Source organism: Perna viridis, chromosome 9, assembly GCF_037379345.1.
Source record: "Perna viridis isolate PV_CMFRI_1.1 ecotype Kerala chromosome 9, ASM3737934v1, whole genome shotgun sequence".
NCBI lineage: Eukaryota > Metazoa > Mollusca > Bivalvia > Mytilida > Mytilidae > Perna > Perna viridis.
The window spans coordinates 18243247-18266152 of record NC_142453.1 but is presented as its reverse complement, the minus strand read 5'-3'; the positions used below and the strand labels follow the sequence as shown (position 1 = coordinate 18266152).

Genomic DNA, 22906 nt, shown 5'->3' with positions numbered 1-22906 from the left:
GGCTGTGATGTATATTTTCCAAAGAAAAACGTAGTATTTCTCTTAACTTGTAGCTGATATTCACACATAAACAAAAGAAAATAATGCTACTTGCATTTTCGTGAAACAATAACTGTTTCAAGTAACAAAATGTTATGAAGTCATCTCAACACAAGAAAACCTATAGACAAACTTTTAAGATAGTTTCTCTAATATTTTTTTTTGTGCTAGCTCACAGAAATAACAACTCAGACACATTATTCTTCCATAAATGTCCCTTTACAAGTTGAGACTACCCTTGTAAGACGAGGTAAAGTATGTGTGTCTTACCTCATTCTCTTAACCAATGAAATGTCTTAAAAGTGGCAGCATCAAAGAGTTTTCAAAACAAAGGCAAAAGAAATTTTAATGACACTATATAAAATGGTTTAAGAAATGGCGGCCCTCTGTAGGAAAAGTGAAAAAAATATAAATGTTTTCATGGAAGAAAAAAGTACTTACACTTGCTGAAGATCCAAGATTGGGTTATATTTCAATCATTAGAGAAATTCTTGATTTTTTTTTTACTCGTCCCACTACGCTCTACTCACCAAAAAGACTTTTATTTCTCAAACTCTTGAAAGATAACCCGATCTTTAATCTTCACTCATGCAAGAACCTATTATGCTGACTCTTGAGCCAACCAGTCTTCACCCTATCTCCAATATGCAGTGTACTTAGCAGAAAAGCAGTGACAGCTATTTTTAAGGTTTTTGGCATCACTCAGCTGGGCAATAAACCCACGACCTCCTGCACTCAAGGCGACCCAGCTCCAGAGAGGCCATCAAGATGATTCAAATCAAAAGAGTGTTTCTCAGGCTAATGAGTTCCAAAACTTGTTCAGCAGGACTATAAAACACTGGAACACTTGTAATAATGTAATTATTTTATTTTCAAATGTATGTATGTATAAATCAATATAACTGATTGTTTGTTTCACGATATAAAAGCAAGTTAATAACATTCTGGTCTGGTCAAAGGTGGAACAAAGAATTGGTTTGACAGATTTTTTTGTCATATATACAGATTTTTACCATTAAATTGGTCACTAAAAAAAATCTGCCTAAAAAAATATGGTTCCCTGCTTACTAAACTGAAAGGTGCATCATTGTGCATAGATTGAGCTTAAAATTCAAATATATTCATAATTTTCCATTGAAAATATACATAAAATGCTTGATTGCAATATCAAAGTCAGCAGCCGCACTAATAGGTTTTAAAATTGAAAGGTATGATTTGTTGTAAAAGTAAACAAGAGCCACAGTTACCATGATTGTACTAACTGTTTTGGTAAACCAAAAACTGACTTAGATAATACAGGTGCATGTTTCATTTACCCATAATGCAATAGGTTTAAAATGGTGGATTTACATTCTTACCAAAAAAAAACATGTTTTTGACATGTGTAATCCTCTTGTCAAACCTTTTAAGTTAGCAAAAAAATGAAAAACCTTATAAAATTTCCTTGCTAAAAAATCATAATTAGCACAAGACCAGCAAAAATTTGCACACTATAAGTGTGTAACAGTGTACTTATGACATTGACTACATACATAATTTCTACACAAGGACACTTATAAATAAACACTTTACACATGGAATAATTACAAATATGATATAAAAATTATTGCGCATAAATGAGATTCTATAGAAAAATACAGGGATAAGTCAGGTGGTTATTTTTTCAGAGATCAGTAAATAATATTGAAAGTTTTGATACAAAAAATCTCTGACTTTCAAAGGTAATGAGCCAGAAAATAGCAGACCTCATCATCATTTTCCATGAACCAAATAACAATGAAAAAAACTAAATACAAGTTTTTATTTCAAAGTAATTAGATAGTCTTGAAATCTTGAGTTTCTAAAAGAATTGAAAATGCACTTAAAATGAAGTATCCCTATCATTAAGCAAAGTAAAATACTATATTACGGTAGCCTAAAAATAGATATGACAAGAGATGCAAAAACAAAACATTACAGAAACATACTACACAGAGGGAATGTCTACTATGGCATCTAAATATGTTTACAGCAGCAAATTCATCAATGTCTAATATTATATTTGGTTGGGAGCATGAAGCTATTAAAGTAACAACTTATCTCACCAAATTTTCATAAGGATGTGCTAATGCAAAGCAGCAACTTTACATCAAGGAACAAGAAAAAAACCCTATTACCAAAAAGTTCCATCTCTGACAGTAATATAGTTCCAGGGTTACCAATTTTAATGTTTCATGGGTTTGGCAAACCATGAAATTTTGTTCCCAACGAGAAAAGATTTCCCTTTCACTTGTAAGGAGTTTACAAATCAAAATTCAAGAATCTACAAACTGATGTTTTTACTCTAATTCATCAAAAGCATTACCTACGAATAAAGATACCTTCAGAGTATTTCAGCTATTGACAGAATTAAAATTTACTTCATTTTAAAGGCAAAGTGTTCTATATGATTCATCAAACATCCATAGTGGAATCTGATGAAAAAAAAAGGAAGTCATAACTATGAGAATAGAATAGTTTTATCACAATACCAACTGAATGAAGTTAGAAAATAAAACTACAGTCGTCCATGAGAGAAAAAAAAACTACACCATACAATGAATCTATACATGTTCTACTAATACTTAAAATATGAATACTTGTAAATAAGACTAAATGTATTTGATTGATGTGCTTAAGTTACATGGACCCAGCTTTAAGTACTTCTCCGTCTAAGAATCAGGCAAAATGTGTACAGTGTGGCAAATGAAGGGAAAAACCTTGAGATTTTACTGCATTAACCAAGTATTTATACTTGATAACCTCCAGAAATAACTATCAAAATGTTAGTAAAGTTTGCCTTTTTAAAATAATGACAGGACAAATTTAGTTTTAGCTTAAATGCACTATGGAAAAATGGTGGGAAAATTCTCCCAAACTTTTCCTTATATAAGCGGTCAAAAAATATCTACGTCACAGACACTTTAGGATAAATTTAAAATGCTTTTAAGTTTTTTTCTAGATGTATTGAATATATAGGAGAAAAAGACCAAATTCAGAATTATGATGTGCCTCCCATTGCCTGATTCTTGCACAGAATGGTACTTAATTGAAACTAGTAACACAATGTACCTTAATAAAAATATTTCTTCCTAAAAATATATTTGGTCCTTCATAAATCTTCAATTATTAAAACCAATATTGATCAAATACTACATAAATTCATTTAAATGATTTACCTGAAACAACAATTGAAAATTCCACCAGTTATAATAAAACCTCATTAGATTTGTCATTCACAAGCTTGTAATGGGCAAGTTAATTTGACTAGATCATGTGAAATTGCAATAGAATTTGGAGTAAGCGCGAGATCTTTTGTCAAAAACAATATTTTAAATCTACCAGCCATGATAAGGCATTATATCCATACAATGTTTTTTTTTTTTTGCTTACATTGCAGTTATCTCCCTTAGTACACAAAACCCATATCATCAACAAATAAAAAAATGCAAAAGCAAACAGCAACAAAAAACACAATAAAAAAATTACATTGCAACTGTTTACAATAAATATAAATTTTTGACAAATGGCATTTTATATTTACTTTGTACAGGAATGAATACAAAATTTATTAACTGTTGCAATATTTAGTCAGGTGGAAAAACTTGTTAGCAATAATAAAACTGCCATTCCAACTCGAAAATTAATGTTAGTTTTCTATACTGTAGCCTGGAAGCACCATAATGTCAGCTGTTAGACCTTGTCTCTCAAGTTCATTCCTCATTACTGGAAATATCCTACAAAATTAAAAAATAAAAAGAAAATTTTAAAATTTTGAGAGAATTACGAAATATCTATTCGTAAAGCCATTTACCATTAACTCAACCAGTATACACATCCAGATCTTTGAGATATACCTCCTTTATACCGCAATTCTGTGAGGGAAACAAGAAGCTGGCACTGCATAGCAACTGAAATACTAAAAACAGATGCCCTATCCATAAAAATCAATATACCAAAGGAGAAGCTCTTATTGGCCCCAAATATTACTTACAATTAATCGTAATGTGTTGAAAGATTCAATTTTAAATTTGGAGATTTGAATCCATCAAAAATGAGAAAATATCAAGAATTTGATATGAGTGGACAAATTGCTATAAGTTAACCAATATTTTGATATTCTGTCAATTTTGTACTTTTTGGTCACTTTTTTGGCAAAATGGTGTCCACACCCAAGATACAATTTCATATTTACTGAATACATTCATTATTACATAGTTAATCATATGTGAAAATATAATGTTTCTTGGGTGTCGACATAGTTTTTTCGATGTAAGTAAGTAAGAAAAACAACAAAATTTACAATTCTTAGCTGTTTGTGTTAAATGATGTATAATTAACTGTTATGACTTCATAACAATAACAATATGCCACAAAATTTTTTTCTCCTTGTATTCATATATTTAGCTATGTTATAAACAATTTCTATGTTATTACAACAAAGTGGATATTTATAGGACATATTCATAGCGTAATGCACTACACTTTCGAAATCATACCATCCATTGGGAACCGAGATAATAATTTATTTGGACATAATTCTGATGAATGCTAAAATGAACAGGATGATTCAAATACACAACATACTTGTTGAATGGGGCAAAAAATCACATATAACATGATAAACAGAAGTAATATAGATATCAATACATCTGCCAAAGAGTGGAGAGTTTTGTACCACAATGTTTAGTATAGGAGCCTTTAAGAGCTTTTTTGTAATATTTTTCATTAGATTATGAAACATTTTGTAACTAGCATTATGAAACATTTTGTAACTAGCATGTTCTCTATACAATGTATTTGTAATAAACTTAGTTGTAAAGGAAAATAAAGTTAGTTGAGCAATATTTAATGCACTTATCTCCCTTTGTGCAGATATCAATAAAACATCCCATCATAGTGGATTATTGCCATCCCGACTGCCTGACTTACTTTTAAACATTAGCTGTATTGATGCCACCATTTTGTTTTCCTGGTGTTCCTGCCATACGTTTCTGAGCCTCCATTTCAGCCTGCATTCGTGCTAACATTTCCTGCATCTTCCTCAGCTGTGGAGATAAAGAAAAAAATGTGATGCAAACTAAACAATAGAAACTAGATCATGGTATGATTTACATCTGTCCCATATTGCTCTAAATTTCAGATACAATTTTAATGTTTACATCTGGATGCTTCTTTATGCATTATCCACATTCCTTTTGTTATATATAGAAAATGTAGTTAACTCTAATGTATCTTTCCCTTTTTTACAAAGTACTGAAATCTTTTTGTATCACAACATACTTTTAGTATATTGGAAGCCCATAGACTGCCTTCAGATATTTTTCCATATTCCAGTAGAAAAAGTTGTTGTCTCTTTGACACATTATTAATTTCACCTTTCTTCTCTATTTTAGTAATATTGACCATGACATTTGACCTGCTGACTTTCAAAATTTGGAGTCTTTCTACTTTCTTGCATAGAGTTAAGCTTCTGCAAATTTCTTCAATACTTGAAGATAAAAATTTGAAGTTATGCACCACTAGAAACAAATCTTGGATGGAAGGACAGAAAACCAAATTTAGCCCAAGCTTAATTCTTCAAAAAAAGAGAAGAGTCATATACTGAAATTGTACACACCTCAGCATCCTTCTCAGCCAGCTGTTTCTCTTTGTCATCACCAACAATACTTTCAGGGCGACGATTTTTACTGAAAAATATGGAAATATTTATTAAAAAATCATTCAAGTTTCATGATACAATTCATCATTTTTTGAAAGGTCAAACTTGACTACATCTATTAAAACCAAAACAGAAAATCATAAAACTCATAGGCACACACAATCAAAATAAGTAAGAAATGGTAAAATATCTATTTTTATGTAAAGAAAAATAAATTAAGTTGAGCAATATCTCATGCACTAAAATGGGTCTTTAAAAAATATGCTGTAGCATGTGAGGTAACTAAAGAATGCTTAGAAATTCTGGTCAATGATTGATATTATAGGTGTCACGAAATACTAAAGACCATGCACATTGACAAACTGAAACTCAAATACAAATCACATCTAATTGTAAATACTGAGGTAACTAGCCATTCTTCAGTAAAAATCGGTCAAAAACAGAAATGGCTGAATTTCTTTAAACTGGAAGTAGATGTCCAAGAAGCCTGATTCATCCCACAATATGGGACCTCTACCTAATGCTGAATACCAAATATCAAGAGACTGTGATAAGCAGTTGTTGAAAATAGTTTTATGACAATAATTTCCCCACCCACTGCCCACCCGCCAGACATTCACCATACTATACCCAGAATTTCACTATGTGAAATCGGCGAAAAATCAGTGATTCTGGTAAAACTTAATCCCTACACAGGATAAATTGCAACATACCAAATGTTTTTGTAAATAAATGTTTAGGGCTAACAAAATAATTCATGAAAAAGGTGAATTAATAGAACATATGTTCCATATGCTTTCTCAAATGAAAAGCATATAATTTTAGAACAAAAAATTGCTTTGATGTTTCTTTTTCAACACACAACCTCACATATTTTTACAAGTCCTAAATGTATTATTCCATAACTATAAGTATTAAAACGTACAATGAATATAAACACCTGCATTGCAATTCATATGTACAAGACCTGGCTTTCAGTTAAGTATAAATGCCAATTACTTCAAACTAAATATAAAGTTTCTAGAGTGATTTGGATTATAAGCAAGTCTAGTACATCTGTGGTCGGGATTCAAGAAGGTCGCTCTGCATGTGTTGTTTTCTGTTTTTATTCTGTTTTGAATATACCACTTTGTGAATGATCATGAAATTGGCTATCAATTTTATTAAGCTACACTATACTGAAGCAGATCAAATTCCTAAAATATTTTATCTTTGTTAATTAAAAAAAATTCATTGCCTAGAATATTTTTCTATAATGCAGCTGAAAATCAAAGAGAAAGAGAGGATTATGTTATAATGGGTAAAATATTGCCACACTCACACACTTATAAAAAAATTAATTCTGTTTAGTATGGTATTAATTCTATATGAATACACAAAGATTTCAAAAATGGTTAAATCAAGTCAAAGAAATAATAACAGTTTTATAAAATATGATAACAAAAATATTAAACAGCTGGTCAAGGTAAAACAAAAGTTATTCCCCCTTAAAAAGATATAGTACACGACAAATGATGGTTATCCCAAATGGACTATTCCTAAGATCAACAGGTATGAGGCATCAAAAACTGATACATGACAAAATAGCACAAATGTATCATAGTCCTACCCTTTTTCAATTTACCTTAGCTAAAATAATATTTAGTGTTTGCACAAAAGGTGAGAATAGTTTTTATGGTAGCTATGAATAATTAGCACAGACACATACAACTAAAAATTTATAGTGACTTTAGTTGACATCTAAAAATGCATGAGTGATCTTTCTAACACATCTATCAAAAGTCATGTGATCTACAAGATCATGTGATTTTTACATTGATCAGCTGACTAGAAAAGACAGAGAAAGTAAACAATACATCTACACACTACAAAGTCACAGGATGCTTACCATAAATAAATACAGTACCACATTCACACATGGGGACACAATGAAGAGAGAGAAAAGAAAGAAAAAAAAAAACAACACATAAGTCTCGTGAAAATGGAATAAAAATATACCAAAATGCATAATAAATTAATACTATTTTTGCAATCATTAAGTCTACTTCTACTTGTTATATTTCATTCAGACACAGAAATTTATAAAACTACAAAGTAAACTCTGAAAATGATTTAAAATGAATTAATTTATACAATGTATGAATAAGATGCAAGCATTACTAAACTATAAATAAAAAACTCTACCGGAGACAAAACAGAAATTTTCACTGTAGGCTACTGGTATTTTGCTGGCATTCTAAAAATAGTCGCTACCTTGATTTCAGTTTCTTATCAAAGTATTTAACAGAAGATAAATTCAAAACACACCATGATTGCAATACAGCTTAATACTGTCTTGTATTAGTGCGAATTAGCCCAAAAGTTGCTTCCCTTTTTTGCTTTAAGCTATTAAGTGTAACCTTCAAACACACATGAAATATACTGTACTTTGTTAAAAGTTATAAGCCAACACTAGAAGGGTTAAAGTGTGCAGTTTATTTTGTGTTCATGGGGAGACAAATAAAATCTGTGTTTTTTTTAAGGTTTCAAACATGCAATGTTTTTTGGCTTAGTTAAATGGGGACAACTCAGTGATTCCCATGCAGACCTGGGTTCCTGTTTGCTTGTTAAACTGGTTCTCATTCTATAAGATCTAAAAGAATATGATCCTATCTCTACAACAAATGAATGCATTCATGCATGAAATGATATAATGAATATGCATAATATTTAAATGAGACCTACTCCTCGACAACCTCTTCACCACGGTTTCTTCTGCAAATTGTGAAGTATTATTACGTTTAAAAGCAAATACATTGTAATGAAAACACTGTAATCAAAAGGACAAACACAGATAGTAACAGTGTGCCGTCTTGAAATAAACAGATTTACAGATGAAGCTTAGAATAGTCAGAAAATGTGAAACTGTGCAGAGCATAGTCACTGGTAACAAACCAAATTTGTAAATTGAAGTTTTGGTATTTGCCAACAGAATGACAGACAATCCATTAAAGAAAAAATTCGTAACCTCCTTCATTGTGTAGGGTTAAATAAAATCGTTCAAAAATAATAGGGTTCAATTTATAATGATAATATAAAACTGCACTAACTTAATTTCAATACAGAGCTGCCAACCTCAAATTAAGATATATAGAAAGGCCAGGGGTCTGTTAGAAGTTTTTGTGAGGAGCAAACATTTGTGTTTTACGCACGCCAGTTCAATCAAAAACCATAAGGTTCATTTGGAAATGGAAAATACATAACTGGCAAACACTGAAAAGACCGCAAGGCTTATTTTACTTATTTAAAAACCTGAAACACTCATGACCATGAAAAAAAATTTACGACATATTCTAATGGAAAAATTGGAAGATTAATGCTAAAATAGTTAGGGTTAGCAGTTCTGTCAATATATCACTATTGATACTCACAAACTAAAGTCTCTTGAAACACAGGTCATAACAAACAAAGGTTGGAAAAAACAAAATATAGCTGACCATAAAATACATCAACTGCCAGAGAAGCACAATTGTGAAAAACAAAAACAGAGATTTAAAGGCAATAGCCTTTTGAAAGGAGTATATACCATCAGCAACATTAGGTATATGAAGCTAAAAAATATGTGACGAATTACATACCTGACTTTCTTGACTGCAGCACCACTGGCAAGTTTGTCAGCTCTGAAGTTCTCATAATGTACTTCCTGAGTCACTTCTTGTAAGTCTTGCATGTGGGTTCTGTAAAATGCCAAATAAATGTTTTATTGGAACAAATGGGATTTTAAGGTCAATGTGAAATAATTTCAAATATGTAGTAAGAAAAATCAGCCTAATAAAAAAGAAAAGGTAGCAATATCTAACTTTGAAATTTGATGATAATAAAATAATTTTTTAAATGGTGAATTTATGAAATCTTAGCAGCTTTGCTTTTCTATTCTTCTTGAAAAATATAAAGAAAACAAATATTTTATATTTTGTTAATAAGTAACCTTTTAGTACCATAAGTTTTGTCTGCCTGTATTGATATTAATGCTCTCTCTCAAAGAGGAAGAGCAAATAATTGACATTGTGAGGTCCAGTTTAATTTTTTACCCCTGAACTTACATGAGCATGGTCCTAAGTTTGATGAAGTCACAGTGTTCTGGATTTTCAACCTCAACAACACCCCAGGGGTACATTCTACCTCTAACCTTACGACCTTTAACCTCTATCACGGTGTTAGCTCCAATGACTGCAAAAGGCACTGCTTCCTGTAATAAAGTACATGTCAAGTTTAAATAATGAAAATAAAAACATTCTCACAGAAAATATCCTGATTTTTGTGCCATAAGTGTTAACAATTTTGTTATAAAAAACATCTAAATAATCTCCCTTTTGTGAACTGTAGCATACCATGGGTGGGAAATATCATGATACATTAACTGAACCCCTTCCACTTCATCCTTATCAAACATTAGACATACTGCCTTGAGAATATGAAAATGTCACCTATAAGCTGAACCCCTCCCCCTTTTTTTAAACATCAAACATTGCATCACGAGCTGGCAACACAAGCTGAAGCTTTCCAATTTGTTCACACACTGGACATTGTACCTAAAGTGGTTACATTATGAGAAATAAGCTGAGCACCTCACCCAGTTTTTAAGCATCTGAAATTATACCTTGAGCTGGCGACATTGTTCCCTGTAGTCTTCATCTTCATCTGAGTCACAGTCAGGTAAAGGATAAATAGTGATTCCATACTCATCTATTTGGTCCATTATCTGAAAAAGATTACGCCATTGGTGAGCAATCTAACAATCATCAATAAGTTGTCCTTATAAATTACAAAAAAAATTGACTTTTAAACCATCACAATAAAGTAAAACAAATCAGAATACACTTGAAAAGAAGTAATTTTAGATAAACAAGAAATCTGTGTCAATGACTCAATAGTGACATGCCTTCTTTCCATCATGATATAAGAAAAATTCTTTTTTTATTCTGCAACAAGTTTATATCATATGAGTACGAAACAGCATCCCATGATACAGCATCCCTATGTCAAACTTTAACCTATATCATCCTGTGGGCTGATGGCCCTTGGGGTGATAAAGGAGTCTCGAGTTGAAACAGCATGTGATACAAGTTTTTGACAAGTAATATTCAGTATATATCATATATTTAGATTAAAATATATATGTATATGCATTATAAGTGTTTTGTTTAAGCCATGATATCATTTAACCTATATCATATACCCTATATTACACCCATAGACCTATACCACATACCTTATTTCACACCCCTTCAACAAACCATACGTATAGTCAAAATATATAATGCACATGACATGTCAAAATCAGTATCAAATATGGTATCAACCCTCAACCTTTATCAACTCGTGGGCTGATGGCCCTTGGGATGATTTAGGAGTCTTGGGTTGATACCTCATGTAATACAGATTTTGACATGCAAAATTCAGTATATATTCCCTTCTTCTACGGGGTGGGGTAAAATAACTAAAATGAACCCTAAAGCCATATTATTTACATAAAAACCTAACTTTACAATACATTTCTATAATATTTTAGTAGTCATTTAACAACATCTATACCTACCCGTTTTTTCAACCTTTGAACTTCCTGTTTTGTAAGAGTATCTGCTTTAGCTATTACAGGTACTATGTTGACTTTATGGTGAACTGCTTTCATAAATGCTACATCTAATGGTCTTAATCTGCAAAAATGATGTCACTTAATTATTACAGACTTCATAAATAGTGAGTACTGAAAGTCACAGTATAATCTTAGTTTTCAGATTTATAGGCTGACATCACAATGCTGTGTCATGACAGTTTAAAGGTCACAGTGGAATTCTTCAAATCTAATTCTTACAAATACTTGAAAAATCAATTGTTGAATTTTACATATGCAATTCATTTAATTCTCAGGGTTTTAACTCTTTCAGGTCTCATACAGTAAAATTGGACATAAGTTCAATCTCTCATTTTTCATCTTTCTAATAAATTTCTGCAAAATAACTTATGGGCTTATTATGAATACTAGCATTAAATTGTCTTTTATTTTCAATAATAAAAACCCAAACTTAGTTTGTTTTTGTTTTTTGTATCTATATTATTTCATAATAGGAAATTCGAAAAAAAATATATCAAAGGGAAGTAACTCTATCACCCCTAAAATCATTACAAACCCATCAATCACATACATGTACATTTCAAAGGTGTAACTGTCAATCATTTTCAATGACATGATGATTTTGTACTTAGTGTACCTTTACAAGGATTTGTGATACATTATAATGTATAAGTACAGTGATCGATTCAAAGAAATTGACAATGAGATACACAAGTACATTGTGTAGACTTTGTAACAATGGAATCATTGTAATGATCACTTCAGTTGTGTATAAGTTGTACTTTTTTTTACACAGAAATGCATGTAGCTTTTTAGACAGGCATGCATGTAGCTTCATAATGCAGATGCAAGTTTCTTTACATAAATGAATTTTAATAGTAAAATACACATCTCAAGAGTTTTCCCTCCTTATGTTGGTACAAGCTACGACTGTGCAGTACTGAAGTATTTTTTTTCCGAATACTCAACAAGATTTGGAATTTCTTTAAAAAAAAGCCTCTCCTAAATAAAGTATATCAAAACAAGCCAAAAGTCAATGAATTTCTCTCACAAGCGGATGCAAAAAGCTATCCTATTCAGACCAACAAATTTTCATATTCTATACCAAAGTCATTATGACTCAAGGAAACAGATCTTCAACATAACTGAAATCCAAGATATTCATAGGAAGCTACCCTTTTTAACCTTACCCATGGCCTGATGGATTGATGAAGTAAAAACAACAATGGACTCGATTGTCAATAATGTGTCTACGATTCAGTCCACTCTCATCCTGTAGATATCTCTCAAATTGGTCATCTACATACTGTATGATTGGTTTAAAGCTGAAAATAAAATAAAATAAATAATTTTAAACTCTCAATATATATCTTCATAGAAAATCCTATTTCTCTATTGTATGTGTTTCATATTATAAAAAAAAATCATATTTTCTCAATATTTCTGTTTTCAGTCATGTCATGATTTTTGTGACGTCACAAATAAATCCTGGTATGATGTCTTGTAAATACAAAGGTATTGTGGCATCCTGAACTGGCGTACTAACCACAAAATTGATAAGAATCAAACAATGCCAGAAAGTGAAAGACTAATAGGATGATAAATTGAAAAGAGCAAATATCAAAAATATGATCACAAGTGCTGAAGAACACCTAGATTAGAGAGTGTGCAGAGTTCAATCTTTATGCTTTCTTGACAAGAGTGATCACATTTTGGATATTCACTATAACCAACTGATTACCCTATTTATTATATAGATTTCCTCCATTATTCATTATTTTTTTCCACATGAATTTTAGATTTTGTGAAGAGTGGATTGATATTTGTATTGTGACGTTTTGGCGGGAAAAAGTCCGAGAGTGAAAGTACCGAATTTATTTTAGTGTGAATTATTGAAATTTTTTACACTGGGACACTGCTTTCAATAATAGGTTATCTCAGACACCCTTGGATAAGATTTCAATCTTCACTAACATAAGGATGCCATTGTCTTTCTCTTGGATGTTTAAGACTTCTGTGTCTTGCACTCTTAGCAGTGTAAGATTATAAATATTTTTTTTTAAAGGAGGAAAGCCTTCCTAGTAAGAATAAACAGTATCAAATAAAGTTAGGTTACATACCAGTCAATTGAGTTGAGAGAATCACCGAAACCAGGGGTGTCAACAACTGTCAGCCTCAGTTTGACTCCTCGTTCCTCTATTTCTACTGTGGAGGCATCTATCTTCACTGTCTGTTTTACCTTCTCTGTTGATAAAAAAAAACAGGGAAAGTTGAAAAGTTGTTCAAAAACATAAGCATACATGCTATAGGGAGGAGGTAGAAGGAACAACTGGCAAGCAAAAATTGGCAATATCGAAGAAATATGCAGTAATATAAAAAATAATAATAAATATGGATTGAAAGAGTGGAAATCTGTGATTCCACAGAAAAAAACAATGCTTCCCTTTCTTCACTGATGTAATTCAAGGGCACAAAAGGGATTTTTCACTGGCACATGATATAAAGATAATGGCATATCCTGTCCAAAACCAGTTATTAGTTTATCAAAAATCTTCAAATAGCATATGTAATTTTAACATTTTTCCAGATAAAACCAGGTTAAATCTACTACAAACAGATGCAGGGATATAAGTGTTTGCTAAGAACAGATAATATACATTTTATGATTTACACGGACTAACAATATCTAAATAAACATCAATCACTGTATATATAGAGGCCAACTGACCTTTAGGAATGGCATATAAATTCATAAACATCTGGACAGGATATTTGTAAATACAGAACTGGGTTACATTTTCTAAGGAGGAAACAGAAATTCTTGAACTTTGGAGCTGTCAAAGCTTACTGTGTCAAATTGAACAACATTTTGTAGCTGGTTATGACCTCAGGAATTTAAATGTGAGACTTCAATATTTGGAATCTCTTTTATTGAAACCATAAAAATCCAAGGTATACCAAATTTTTTTAGATCTAAAGACCTTGTTACTCCGAAGGCAATATATGCTTCAGAAGAATAGCAATTGTCCTTTAATGATATGATTTCTAGCTAGATTTAGCCATGGATTTAAATGTTGTCTCATTTGGTAAAATGGTCAAAAGTTGACAGTGAACCTATCCACCTAACAATCTACCAGTACAGGCTGTTTGTCTGTTGTAAAACAATTTCTCCCTCTTAAAACATATTTGATGTTTAAATCCTAGAAATTGATTATTTAGACTAATTTTCATAAAGAATACCCTGAATATTTACAGTCCCAAAGTTTTGTTTATTGTTATGAACAATTTCTAGACAACTGGCTCAAGGACTAGCATTACAAGCTGCAGTTCAAAGTTCAAGTATCTATTGATTAAAACCAAACAATTTTCCAGATATTCTTGCAGCAGATTGATTTTAACAATATCAATTTCAGAGTCTGCAGATAATAAAGAATGTTGAGGAGACATTTGATATGCCATACAAAAGTCAACAACTCTTCATCATATGAAAAACACAGCTGCATCTTTTGAAAAGTCATTATAATTCGTTTTCTCAACAAAATATTTATTGTTCATAGATATCCAAGGCAACCATATTTCAATTTTGACAGAAACTGGATGTTTACCAGTGCATACCCAAGATAAAGATTTTCAGAAACTAAAAGTGTTAAGCTTATATTACACTAAAAAGTTTGTGCTAATGTATGCACACATGATCATGCATATTCTGCAAATAATTTACAAAATAGTGAAAACAAGACTGTTACATGTAGCAGTGTGTGAAACTAATATTCTAAGTACCATAGCCCTAATGACAATTTTCAAAATTTTACCAGACTACATTACATGTAATATATGTAAGCTTCAGGTATCAAACAAATTTAAGTGTTTCCTTCTCAATTAAGAGGTAACAATATCTTAAGCATACATTGCAATGGTTTTTGTTTTGTAGAGTCTTGTACATTTTTGTTTCGTTTTTTTTTGGTTTTTTTTAGGGGGGGGGGAAGGGAAGGGGAATGAAAGTATTACCTGCTGCAGCTGGTATAATTCTTTCTGGGTAAAGATCTGTTAAGAAAAGACTGTTGACTAGTGTTGATTTCCCTAAGCCGGATTCTCCTGAAAAACAAAGAGAAAAATATTTTTACTTACATTTATTAACCAACTTACTACAATATACATACAAATAATCATCATTTATGAACAAAAAATTTTGACAAGAAGCCACCACAAGCCGGGAGTTTCTACAGCTGTTCAATCACAGCGATGCATTACTAGTGCTAAACTGTACACTTCACTTTGCTCTAAAAGCAGGGGTTTCATTATTTTTTTGTAATGCAGGTACCTTTGGTTTTGTAGGAGGTACTTTTCATCATTTTGTTTAATAAAAATGTAAGTAATTTTAAAATTCTGGAGGTACCTTTCAGTAGTTTAGAAGGGTAAAAGTACCTGGTACTGCCTCCTAATGAAAGGCCTGTAAAGTGCCTGTAATATTTGTTTTGAGTCTACTATCAATGGACCTTGAATAAAGTCAATTGATAAAATTACTTATATACTGTATGGCCTTTTCATATTGGCCTTGAGACATGCCTTTTGTGTTAATCAAATTATGGCCCCTAATTGCTGTAATGTCCCTCAGTGTTGCCTTGAAATTATTACAGCAACTCTTGGCCGTTATAAGTACCAGCATGTTACTTGGCCAATATGAAAAAAAAATATTAATACACACAATATTTCGAAAAAAAATTATTATGTGACGATTCATTATAAATTTAGCAGAAAACTTATTAAAATGCTGGGTCATGTTATCAATACTAAAACATAATTTTTGTTCAAAAACATATTTCATCTCATCTTTAGAAATACAACAGCATATTTCCCAAACTTTGTGACTAACAATCTTATAAATTAAGTTTACAGTTTTTCATTACATAACACCTGCTTGAATCTTCAAAAATTAGACAATTTTTCAGGAGTCTGACCATAATTTTAATGACCTAAGCCACCAAACTTATGTCTGACTTCAAAAACAGCAATGAGATGTTTTCCTAATTGTATCTTCCAAGATTTAGTAATACCATAGAGTCAAGTTCTCATTTGCTTAAGGTAAGGGATACAACTCTTAAAAATCATTGGAACGTTTGTATTCAGCATTTTACATCAATCTCTTCTTAAACACCAAAGTAACTTGGATTGATTTCATTCTGTTTCAAATGAAAGCTTGACAGGCTTTGGTGAAAGTGAATATGATACAAACATATAATCAATTTCAAGAGTTATGTCCCTTACCCTTAGGTCTACCACCTTAAATAAATCAGCCACTGACACTGATTGTCATAATAGGTAATTCTATTAGGTAATAAATCCTGACCAAGGCGCCATTAGAGTTACAAAAATTTCTGTCTGAGAAGATTATCTGTGTGCAGAAATACTTAAAATTACAGCATAAAATTTAAGATTAAGATCAAATCTCAATTTTATGTACTTTTCATTTAAATTCAAGTACAGATTTAATGGTATTAAGTTTTAAATGAAGTTTAAGTATTAATAAAACATTTGTCCTAGACAAACACTTTTTGGTGGAGGGTATGTTTATACAAAGACTCAACTTTACAAGATGTCAACAAGGGCTGCCTGTTAAAAGTATGGCCAGTGTAAATGGTTACGTGTTCTTGTCTACTGTTTAAATTTTAAAAGTGCAAAAAATGCATACTGTTTTTACAAGAAACAGTGAGGTCAAATAGTTCAATGTCTCTAATCAATGACTGTTGTTTTGTATGATCCCCAAAGATGCTTAAAATGGCTGAGAATGAATATCACAAAGTAAAATGATGTTCACATTTAATACATGTAGAACATTCTCAACTAAATAATGACAATGGCTGCTTGTCTAGAGTGAGATAGACTATGCATAACAATGTACAATGTATATGGCAATTTTGTCTACTGTTTGAAAAGTGAATGAGATCTGCTTGTTGATGTGAAAAACTTTAACATCTCTGCATTTTAGCAAGCTGTTTAAGACTACATTGTGAAGTAAGTGTCAATGTCACTCAGGGTATGTATATGTACATAAATACAGAAAAAATTGACAAGGGTAGATTGTTAGAAGTGAGAAAAATGACTTCCTTTTATTATTTACTGTTAGAAAAGTACAAATGTGAATAAGGGTCCCTGTAACGATATAAAGTACATGTACAGAAACTATACACATCTAATGAAATATAAAGCTTTTATACAAGTGTTTATGAAAAACACTGAGTTATGAGGGTTCACTTAAAAAAAGAGCTTGTTTAGTTTTAAATTTTGTTGGAAATATAAACCATTGCTGCAATCAATTGTTAAAAGTGAAAAACTGTTGCAAGTACAAGTATAACATTTGTTGAAACAATGCATTATTTAGCTTAAATAAAACTCCATGAGTGATGTTTCATCACAATTAGATGTAGTACATGTACATTTTGTAGAAAACAAAAAAAAAACAACATGTCCGACTTAATACATTTGAAAGTACTGTAAACTATTAATTCTCCTATTAATTTTCACAGTTACTAATTTCCATGGATTCTATCAGATGGGCATATTTGCTGATATCAATTTTCGTGGTTTAGAACAATGATTAGTAATACATAGTGTTAAAAATTAATTTTGTGTTACAAATCAATTTCACAGGTACTATTTGTTGCGCTTTGCAGTCCACCATTAAAATAGCAAAAATTAGAACACAGTGAAAATTAGAATGCAGTAAAAATTAGAACACAGTGAAAAGTAGAACGCAGCAAGAATTAGACCGCAGTGAAAATTAGAATGCAGTGAAAATGAGAACACAGCAAAAATTAGAATGCAGTGAAAATTAGAACGCAGTGAAAATTAGAACACAGTGAAAATTAATATATTTACAGTACACTCTTTTGTTTTTTCTTTTGTTTATTTTTTGTTGCAAGGAAAAATGTCCATTTATGTGTTCTGATTGAAAATTGCTCAACACGCAGCATCATAAAATTTGAAATCCCTAAAATACCAAGGCTTTGTTCCAATTATAATTAAACAGGGCATAAATTCTTGGTGCTGAGTTCCTATTTGGATTAGTATGGTTATGTGTAGACTAGTTTTTTTTTTTAATTTTGATCTTCCTACCTATTTGGTGTTAATTGCTGTTGGTGAGAGGTTACTCCTTGAAACATGTGTTCAGTGCACATGGGCATACCGAAATTAATAATATTTACATTACATTGATATTTTCGTTCTTTTAAAACTTTAGTGTTCTATTTCTTATAACAACTATACACAAACCTATTGTGTTAGAACTCTAAAATATGAGAGATGGATGCTGTGTTTATATAAAAGTCCTAACTTAACAACATGTTCACAAAGGAATTTTGTTAAAATAAGAAACTGTTCCCATTATATACATGCAAATAGCTTTGCATTGTTGTCTACTGTTTATGCAAAATGCATAAAAAACAAACCAAACACATTTAATGCACCTGCGTTAGGTCTAGAATGAGTTGAATGGTAGTTTTGTCTTTTATTGTGTCTTCATGCTTTATAAATTATATTGTCTCTATTAAGAAATAGGTTATTATGTAAATTTTTGTTCACTTTCGACCTCCACATTAGAGAGCAAACATTAACCTTTGATTTTTGTTGTGTCTCTTAAGTGGTATAAGGGCTGTGTTTTCATGGTAATTTTCTTAACATATTCATTTTTCATCTATTATTTAAGAAACAATTCATGGAGGGGGTAGATTTGTACGCATTTTAACATAGGTACAGCATTTATATTCCATTATTTAACACCGAGCGACAGCGACATCTGTGACAAAAAAATTCCCTAGGCGTAGCCAAAATAACGGCTGTTCCGTTTAAACTCCCCCTGTATGGAAGTTGGATTAATTAAGAAATAAACCATCTATTGAATAAGTTTCAGTATCAGTATCTTTATGGTATTAGATAACCTCTCAGCCATTAAATCATCGCGTAAACGTTTTTAAATGAGTGTTTTGTCTCGAAGCGACAGCGAAAAAAAAAGAGACCATGCACAGGTGCTAAAGGTGGAGTTGTACCAACATATACTGTTTGACGATATGAAGACGTCATATTAGAACAATGGATCACTTCAGACCAGGAACAGACATTGTTTTTAAACTAAAGCCTCACAACAGGAAAAATTACGGCGTGCACTTATAACAGGCTTTGCTCTACATATAAATTTTTTTTTTGATTTAGAACTCTATGTATAGATTCGCGTAAGTATCACCCAGAGGGTGATAAGTATATATTGTGCGTCAACATTATACATGTATATACACGTAGTGTACATGTAAATGCATGGATCTGATTTCTCTTGAAAATTAATCTAATTTGATTCATAACAAGCTTTCTGATTGGTTGGATCTCTTGGAACAAACCAATTTATTTTGTATAACTGACATCATTATCATCAATTAATCCACACTACATGATTCAAAATAAAAGTTTGATAAACAAATTCGTTTTATTTAGATTTAAACCATTGGAAATTAAATTACACAAAAATCATGGTTTGGCCCAGAATGGCTTCATAAGGGCAAACTGTTGCAAACTTTATTTCATATAACCTGTTAAAAAATTCAGAAATATTCCTTAAGGAGGTAGACCTAGGGTAAGGGAAACAACTCTTGAAATCAGTGATATGTTTGTATCATATTCAATTTTACCAATGCCTATCAAACTTTCATTTGAAACAGAATGAAATCAATCCAAGTTACTTTAATGCTTACATGAGATTGATGTTAAATGCTGAATACAAATGTTCCAATGATTTTTAAGAGTTGTGTCCCTTACCCTATGTCTACTTCCTTAAGAATAATTAAAATAATGATTGAAATTAAGACGGCGGAGTCGGTTCTCCTGTTGTTTATAATAAGTCATTATGCCATAGGAACACACTTTTTACAAGGGATTCAAGAATAAAGAAGGTAAGGAAAGAGTAGGAAAAAATGAGTGGTCATAAAGTGACCAAAAGTGAAAAACTAGTACAAAAATTATTTTTTATTTATTGGATTTTTCTTTCACAGAATGACTCTTAGGTAAACCCGTACTAAACCAAGCCAAATACATACCGACCACCATAAGGGTGAACTCGAACCCTTTCTTGACTGACTTTCTGTGTACTTGGTTGGGTAAATTGGCAAAGCCCACATAGCCAGGCTGTTCTGGGCAAGTAAACTGAAAAGAGAAAAAAATAATTTATTAACTTCAGTCTGACTAGAACATACATACTACACTCTTAATCAGTTATTCTTCCTACCTAAATAGAACTTTTGTAAAGTAGGCATGTTTATCAAAATTTGGTATATGCAACTTAATAGCTTATGTGAAGAACTACTAGATACATATAAAAGTAAGTATAAATGGACAAAGACTACACTGGTATTTGAAACTATCACATATTTCTGTTGACCTTAAGGACCCTCTTCTATGGAAATGCAAGTCACCTAATCACAATTCTGTTTCCCAATTGGCCAAATACTGCTTACTAAGTGGCATTTGAAAAAACTACATCGAAAATTTGAAATTGCGTTTGAAAAAACTGTATCGAAAATTTGAAATTGCATGCAATGTGTTATTGTCTTAAAACATAGTACTTGTTTTCAATAGAAACAAGCATAATTATTAGCCAACTTCAGCATTATTGTATTGCCCACAATTTAATTAAAAACATATAAAAATTTGATTGTCAGAACAGGTCAATGGTCCAGATGACCCTAGAGCACAAAAAGCTATTATGAATACCACACAATGTGTGAATATATGTACTAAATTACATCTCCATCCAGCAAAGACCTTTATTGTAGCAAAAACAAATTACTTCTCCGTATGTTACAGACTGTTACTAAACAAACCCCACCAAATTAGCAACATAAACAGTCCCAAGCGACAGACTAATTAGGTAATAAGTTTACAAGTCTGGTCATTGACCATCAGTCTCATGTAGGTACAACACTAAAAACACAGGGACTAAATTGAATATTACATGATAAAAACAGGGTCATAGGTGACAGACAGGTGAAAAAACAGGTGTTTTTTGTATGATCACATTTCAACTTACATCTTGCCATGCACGTCTTATATGGAGTCAAAACATGCTGCGGAAGACCAGTAAATGCAACAGTTGAGGGTAAAAAGAAAGTTACTTTTGAATTTGAGAAGAGGGCTACTGCTGTATATGAAAGAATATTTATTACTAATTAATAAAACATTATATACAAATAATACTTAACAGGCAGATTAAATCTTTAAAGTTTTAGAGTAGATAACAGGTCTTTTTTTTAAGTAGAACCCCGAGGTCAGCACAACTATCAAAATTGTAATGGAAAAAATTTCTTACACAAGTTGTGGGCGATAAGTAAACACAAGTTGCAGGCCTTTCATTAAGAGGTGGTACCAGGTACTTTTACCATTCTAAACTACTGAAAGGTACCTCCAGAAATTTCATACATTTTTATTAAACAAAATGACAAAAAGTACCTCCTACAAAACCAAAGGTACCTGCATTGTAAAAAAAAAGTAACCCCTGAAGTTGTGCGAGACTTACACAAGTTGCAAGAAAACTCTCTAAACAAAAGTTTTGTGGAAACTACAACATATTTCCTTTGATTGTCAGTGCTATTTTTCATTTCATTCTTAGAACTTTTTTGCAAACCTACTCAAAACTAGAACCTCATTAGAAATATACATCACAATCTATAGACAAAATAACATGACACATTCTCAAAAAACAACTCATTTTGATCTTTTTTCAACTTTACAACCCTGAGATCAAATTAGAAGATTATATAACAATCAAAAGAAATCTAAACAGCAGGATTTGACTCCAAATCTTCTATCTTAGATTCTGTAATATCTTTCTGCCTTTTTCTAACAGCTGCTATGAGTATTTGACATATGAGCCTGATTGGGGGAAAAATGGATTTATTGTGTATTTGAAAATTGGTCAAATACCTTCCAAGCAGAACATTCTTTCTTTGTGTATAATAACCATGCTTTCATTTTCGTTAGTTGCAGATTGCTACCAGACAATGCCTCCCATACAGTTAGCATTAGATGAATACTATATTATAAAACTTTGCCAGTGAAAACTGACATTGGTTCTTTCTTAAGTTTATTAAGACTGTCCATATAGAAACCAGGCAGATCCTATGATCTGGGCAGCACAGAGTAAATTTCATCCCACTGATTTTTTTTGTTCCAATATTATGTACATGATAAACTCATTATGATGTAAGAGAGAACACGGATTTTCCCCTATCAAAGGTTTCATAACAAATCAACTACATTATAGGTCTCACTAATCACTTCCAATGTTTCCATTACTTTACATGTTAAACAAGTAATTTTCAAAGTTTCACTGTGAATTCCCAGGACAAATGACATCTTTAAGTTGCATACTGTTGCGAAGCTTGGAAAATAGAGCTTTCAAAATCATTATGCTAATGGTATGATAATGGTAGAAATTCTTCACAAAATTTACTTGAATAAATAATACTGAGAATCCACATTTTTAGCTTTTCTGTTGACAGACAGCATGGAGGCAAATTACTCACGCACGTGAA

The 22906-nt window shown here is 31.5% G+C and overlaps 1 protein-coding gene across 5 annotated transcripts in view; it reads right to left on the bottom strand.

Annotated features, from left to right (window-relative positions):
* Positions 1–886: 886 nt before the first annotated feature.
* Positions 887–22906, bottom strand: part of LOC148607164 (septin-2B-like) — a 32458-nt gene continuing 10438 nt past the window's right edge. For 2 of the 5 annotated variants that reach the window (XM_088545459.1, XM_088545460.1), the window contains exons 2-13: positions 20414–20519; positions 15342–15428; positions 13454–13577; positions 12524–12658; positions 11298–11415; positions 10359–10460; positions 9802–9947; positions 9337–9435; positions 8444–8473; positions 5678–5747; positions 4990–5105; positions 887–3794 (exon numbers count right to left, since the gene is read on the bottom strand). In XM_088545459.1, the coding sequence (XP_088401585.1) occupies positions 4992–5105; positions 5678–5747; positions 8444–8473; positions 9337–9435; positions 9802–9947; positions 10359–10460; positions 11298–11415; positions 12524–12658; positions 13454–13577; positions 15342–15428; positions 20414–20519 (1131 nt within the window). In that variant the 3' untranslated portion in view covers positions 887–3794; positions 4990–4991. The remainder of the gene's footprint in view (positions 3795–4989; positions 5106–5677; positions 5748–8443; positions 8474–9336; positions 9436–9801; positions 9948–10358; positions 10461–11297; positions 11416–12523; positions 12659–13453; positions 13578–15341; positions 15429–20413; positions 20520–22906) is intronic. The other 3 variants (XM_088545461.1, XM_088545463.1, XM_088545462.1) reach the window with 3 other exon arrangements.